The following is a 6318-nucleotide window of genomic DNA, read 5'->3' as shown; positions in this document are numbered from 1 at the left end:
ACCATCAGTGGTGCTTTTAAGAACAGGGTAAAAAATAGCCTAGTTAAAAAATCCACTAGGGCTAGTGGGACCATGCTTTCTTATGTTGAAAAGTAAATTATGCTCTTAATAAAGTGCTTTTAAAGTGCCTGTCTGCTCAGTTTCCATGATGTTTATTTTATGTTTTATCAGATTTGATACCAGATTCCCAAAGAGCAACATTAATATTTTGTCCTACAAAATACATAAATGATAAACGATTAAAAACAATCTGGTTCTATAACCCATGCTACGCTAGACAAATACATGTAATTTTTAAAAATCCTCGTCAATTTTCACTTTCTGAATTAGCTTTATTATTAGCCATTACACTTCTGCATGCGTTTCTGATGTAGCTATTTGTGTTTCTACAAATGCACGTAAAAAAAGCACTTTAATATCACTTATTTTTATATAGTGTGTGTATTATTTTACAAGTATTTATGGAGTAGATACTTATTTAGAAGGAAAAGAGAATGATTGTAACCATTAAATGTGAGAATGACAAAAGCAAGCCTTTTCCTTAGCGCTTCATCAACAAGAGAAATAATATAACCAAGGTAACAGAAAATAGCAGGATACAGTATCCTTACTGCAATATTTCTTCTCTTATCTTCCCCTGATAGAAGGAGGTATGCAGCATTTCAATATAAATGTAAAATGACATATAATTTTAAAAATCCTGCCAAAAATAACATAGGATTATTTGGAAGACGGAAAGAATAAAGGAAGGAAAACAAACAAAAAACCAGCAATAAGTACTGTCTTCCAACCCAAGCAAGATGTGATTTAACAGTAGATAAACTTCTCCTTCTAGATGTAATTCAACACTAGAAATATCATTTTTTTCCAAAAGTAGTTCTGAACATTAAGTTCTCATTATGAAATTGAGAACTGCAGTGAAGATCTTTTGACTTTCCGCGACAGCGAGGTCCCCCCAGCATTAATAGCCGTGTCAAACAATTGAATTTCCTAATCCCTTTTTTGTTTTTTGAGTTAGTTGTTCTTAGCTATAAACATATCAGTTTTTTTAACCACATTACATGGATATATACAGCATGATCACACTAAGCTGCTAAGTGAGAAACACTGCTTTCTAATATCCAACTTCTGTGATTGATGCTTCTCTAATTCGTGTGAAGCAAAGATTTTTTTACAACTTAAATTTCTTTGAAGAAAATTAAAACTTCCATTTTAACTACTTGGAAGATCAAAACTTGCCCCATTACAACTATCCTCAAATGAGAGAAAAATTTAAGGCAGCTCTAGAACTCAAGACTCATTCTGATTTTCAATGACTGCAGCTCTGAAAATACGATTTAAGTGGGAAAGCACTGGTATGTTACCTGGCAGCATGTCTGATTGTGCTGCCAAAGGAAAAAAAGAAAAAATCCCTCTTCAACTTTAAACTGCATGAAAATATATTTACCTACACATGCTTCATCTTGCATACAGACATGTACACTGAAAAATCAGTGTACAAAGCACAAACTCCCCAATTTCTCTAGAAAGCTTAAAACAGCCTTGCAACCCCACACAGCCTTCATCCATCCTGGGTAGCTCCTTGCTTTAGCTGATGCAAATATTCCCAAACCACAGATGTACATTTAATATATATACATATATTTTTCAGAGGAACTCACCTCCTTACTTCTCCCTACACAAAAAGACCTGAAAAAATTATTAGTTGAGTGAGTCTCATGTGTGGGGCGTTTTACCAGGAGGACCCACCTGCTTCCACCACAGCCTTGGTGCCCTGGGAGGAAAGCACAGTGGCCTCAAAGGCTGAGGGGCATGATGGTGTCCCAGCCCCGGCCCTTACTCCCCACCCTGCCACCTTTCCCCACTGCCATCCCCACCCCACCGACGGGTCCCTTTCCTGCTCCCTCCGCCTCACACGGAGGAGAGCCCCCGGCGGCACGGGTCACCTCACGCCCTCACTCCCTCAGGCAAGCAGGCAGCCTGCTGAGCCTCGACCCCTCAACCCCGGGGCCGCAGACACCCCCGGCAGCCCCCCGAAGCCCCTCACGCTCCCTCCCCGGGCTGATGGCGGCTGCTGCTGAGGCGCGGCCCCACCTCAGCGCCCCCTCCCCCACCCCGCTCACCAGAAAAGAGCGGGAAAAAGGGGCGGGAAGGGGCAGGCGGCCGGGGCGGCGGCCATGGCTGCTGAGGCGGCGCTGAAGGAGGTGGGAGGACGCCGACGTCCGGCCGCCTCTCCTTCGGTTAGACACGGCTTCCAGCTCCCCCGCAAGGCAACAAAAAGCCTGCTAAACAGTTTATTGTGGTGTACGTAGGCCATTGTACGAGGGCTTGGGAGGATTTTTTAGTAAGTGAACGCAAAGGGCCAGAATTTCTCTAGCCAACTTAATGCAACGAACTACATGGTTTGATTCAGATTTTTTAACTGTTCTCACATGATTTTCTGTCCTCCTAAGTGATTTATTTTGTTCTTATGCATACCAAATATAAATTAAAAAAAAAATCCTAGAAATATTTTGAGTTTGTCTCGTCCTTACCCTCAACTTGAGAAATCTTACCTGGTGGCATTTCCATAACTGAGTTTAAGCTTTTTCCAGGCTTATACTTACACTGGGCCTGGCTGAAGTGGAGCGAACTTTTTTCACAGCAGCCGGAATGATGCTGTGCTCCATACTGGTGACTGAAACAGTGCTGGTAACACATGGATGATTCAACTGAGCAGTGCTTGCACAGAATCCAGGCCTCCTATTGCCCACTGTGTCCCCACAGCAAGGAGACACAGTAGACCCAAAGAGTTATCCCATGCCCTGTAACATCATGCTCTGCAATAAAAGCTGGGTGTTTGGTCTTTCCAACACAGATGATCCTCAGAGTGGCTGGAGCTGCCTGTGGGAGTTGGTGAGCAAACCCCTTCAGCTGCTTTTTTTGTTTCTTACAACACATGCCCCCTTCACATATTAATGTCTTTTTCTTGACCCACACGTATTTCTTTCTTTGACTCTCCCCATCCTCTCCCCCAGTCCTGCCAGAGGGAGAGCAAGCATCTGTGTGAGTGATTTGTTGCTAACTGTGGCTAACCCACTGCAAGCCTCTTCACCTATTACCTTGCTTTGCTTGCTTGCTTTCTTTTTCCATCTAATATGCTCACAAGTTTTAGCTGTGATTTTCTGTGGATACCTGTCAGAAAGTTTATCCAACATCTTTTAGCCATTTTTGCTTTAGTTAAATGAATGCTGTATCTCTACTTTCAAATTTTGCTTAAATGGAAAGGTCTTGCCTGACCTATGTATGCGAACTATTTTAGTTGTACATCATTCCATCAGAAAGACTGCCTTAAAATTTCAACCCTTTTTCCCCTAGTGACTTGGATTAGAATGGCAAATATTAAAAAAAAAAAAATCCTAATAAAACTTGAATATCACTAATAATATTTTAAAGTGAAAGAAAGTATCAAAGTTTTCTTGTATTTCTTGAAAGGTCTCTTTTTTGCTAGTCTGAAGTAGAATCACAGAATCATCTAGATTAGAAAAGACCTTCAAGATCACAAAGTCCAACCATCAGCCTGACCTACTGAGTCCTGTCACTAAACCATGTCCCTTAGTGCCGTGCCCACACTTCTTAAGTACCTCCAGGGATGGGGATTACACCACTTCTCTGGGCAGTCCATTTCAATGCACCCTCTCAATAAAGAAATTATTTCTAAAGTACAGTCTAAACCTCCATTTCCTCACATCCTATCACTTGTTACCTGAGAAAATAAACGGACACCCGCCTTGCTGCAGCCTCCTTTCAGGTAACTGTAGAGCGTGATGAGGTCTCTCTCCTCTGCCTCCTCTTCCTCCAGACTAAATAACCCCCTCAAAACACCTGTTTTCCAGTCCCTTGGCCAGCTGTGAATTAAACTACGTATTTATATTCTGTGTTTCAGCATTATATATAAAGTTATATTTCATGCTAGCCAAGTACAAGTGTGCTTGCATTTTTACAATGCTCAAAAAGTTGATTCTACTTTGAGAATCTTTTGATTCTACTTTGAAATGGACATTTAAGAAAATAATGTGTAACACAAGGCTTTATAAGCATTATGGGCTAATTTCTCAAAATGTGTGAATTTGTCTACTTTAAAACAGAAACAGACAAACCTTTTACCATATTTTAGTTGATTTCAAAGCAAACCAAGTATCTTACAATACATATGCACATACATTTTGTACATGTGATTACAAAAAAACACTAATGCATTCTTTGAATACTGCTAGTACAATGAAGGTACGCCACTGAAAATTTGTGCTTGAAAACATACAGTATCTTTTCCCACATAAAAGCATACTAGTCTGATGTCTCAAGACAAATACAGGGCCAAATCCCATGAAATTTAAAAACACCAAAGCTTCATTTGTCAGTATAAATTTTGTTTTCTGAAGTGAAACATTGCTCCCATACATTGCTACATTAAAACAGTTTGTTAACCATTCATATAGAGAGGCACTTTTGCTTTTATATTTACAATGCTTGTAAAATATTATACCTTAATCACTTTGATTAAAACCCTCTCTTTGTAATCAAGAAAAAACAACATTGTATTCTTTGGAATATAATACACCAGATAAGATATAAAGTAGCTTCAAAATAATAATTAATTGTTCTGTTCTTGTATATTTTAATTAGATTGCATTTATTCCAAATCCCAATTAAATACTACAAATAACATTGTGAATTGTCACTGCTTTAAAGAATGCCAGCATCATTAAGAGTAGACTAAAAGTAAATGACAAGTTACATAATTCCCTTCATTTTCCCATAGGGCTAAAAAAAAAAAAAAAAAAAAAAGCAGCAATGACAGAAATTTGCAAAATGTTTCGGAATGCAAGATCAAGGACCTGTTGAGCTCATCCCAAACAACTTTGCCTTCTAACATTATATCTAGTTGGCAACATACACTGCAATAAATGCAGCTACATTTCTTTAGGTAACCCTTTTTATAAAAAAGGATAACATGGCCATGAACTAACGTTTGTAAAGTAAGATCAGTTGAAATATACCTATGTACAGGTTTCCTGCAATGTTTGTTTTGCTTCCTGTCACAGCTCCAGCAGCTTGTATATCAGCGTACTGCAGAGATCGTAACTGTAGATGCATGATTTTTTTCTTCATATCACCTTAGTTAAATATCAAACCATAAAAGACACTTATGAAGGAGAGATTTTGAATGCTTATCACATCTTGAGGTAGACTGATCTCCAAAATAAAGCTCTTCTACACTTTTATTCGTTCATGACCATCTTCCTTTTGGATCCTCCTCCTTGGAAAAATCTTTCGTTTAAGTGCAATTAGCTGAGAAGAGGAAAGAAAATACAATATTTAGTTCTCTGCTGGGCTAGACGTGTGCAGCTGGTCAGCCTCTCATCCTAGAAACTGTACCATCCATGGTAATTCAGTCAGTACTGTCCATTCTTTTTTTTTTTCCCCCACTGCACAGAAAGAAAGTTATTCAAATGCATCTATTAGGCATAGGCACTTGCACTGTACTTCTCAATAACCAGAATACAAGCAGAAAGTGAAAGATATGGTATACCTATATTCTGATTATTTTAAAGTTAATTTGTGTATGCTATATAAAACCAGGCTACATTCTGTTTCTGAAAGGTGAATGGAAAGCTGGCAGTATTTACAGACCTAGCTGTCCTACTGAGCTGAATACCCCCTTCCAAAATAAAATTAATATGCAGGGGGAGTTTTCAATGTATGCAGAAGGCTGAAAATTAAGGGAAAGATTCATGCAAAAAGTTACAGGCGGAGGAAAAAAAAATTTCAAAAGCCAACCTTTTAAGAATTACACCCTCTTCATCAGACCACGGAAAGGGTTACTTAAGGCCCCAACCTGCAAAGAATTACCCATATGATTTGTTCCATTGGCTCCCTCCATGTTTAGCAGGATTAATCACGTTCAAGAAAACCATTTTATGCTTGCAGAATGGGAGTTTTTTCTTTGTGTCTGATTCAAAGCATTTTGAATTCAATAGGAGTCCTAGCTGCTACTTAGGAATTAGATTTGGATTAGGCACCTAAAATACCTTACTCAGGACTAGAGTGGTGATACTAAAGTTTTCTTCCTATTGACTTACTTTGCACTATCGACAATGTACGTTAATAGACCAAACTTTCAGAAACTATTACTGATTCTGAAGTTCCAAATTTAGCACGCTTATGATGGTTTTGACCATCACAAAACAGCTGACAAGGGAACACAACTCTCCTCCCCCCAGGTATGACTATTGTCCATGGATGTCAACATGACAACTTAAAAATTGAAGCAACCTA

The 6318-nt window shown here is 39.0% G+C and overlaps 1 protein-coding gene across 3 annotated transcripts in view; it reads right to left on the bottom strand.

The window, feature by feature from the left end:
* Positions 1-4073: 4073 nt before the first annotated feature.
* GNPTAB (N-acetylglucosamine-1-phosphate transferase subunits alpha and beta) overlaps positions 4074-6318 on the bottom strand; it is a 49773-nt gene continuing 47528 nt past the window's right edge. For 2 of the 3 annotated variants that reach the window (XM_035342012.1, XM_035342026.1), the window contains one exon: positions 4074-5331. In XM_035342012.1, coding sequence (XP_035197903.1) covers positions 5254-5331 — 78 coding nt within the window. In that variant the 3' untranslated portion in view covers positions 4074-5253. Of the gene's footprint in view, positions 5332-5820; positions 5879-6318 lie in introns of all 3 variants that reach the window. The other variant, XM_035342018.1, reaches the window with a different exon arrangement.

The sequence above is a fragment of the Oxyura jamaicensis genome, chromosome 1, assembly GCF_011077185.1.
Source record: "Oxyura jamaicensis isolate SHBP4307 breed ruddy duck chromosome 1, BPBGC_Ojam_1.0, whole genome shotgun sequence".
In the NCBI taxonomy this organism is placed as follows: Eukaryota; Metazoa; Chordata; class Aves; order Anseriformes; family Anatidae; genus Oxyura; species Oxyura jamaicensis.
The sequence above is the reverse complement of the archived record's forward strand: the minus strand, read 5'-3'. Positions and strand labels throughout refer to the sequence as shown.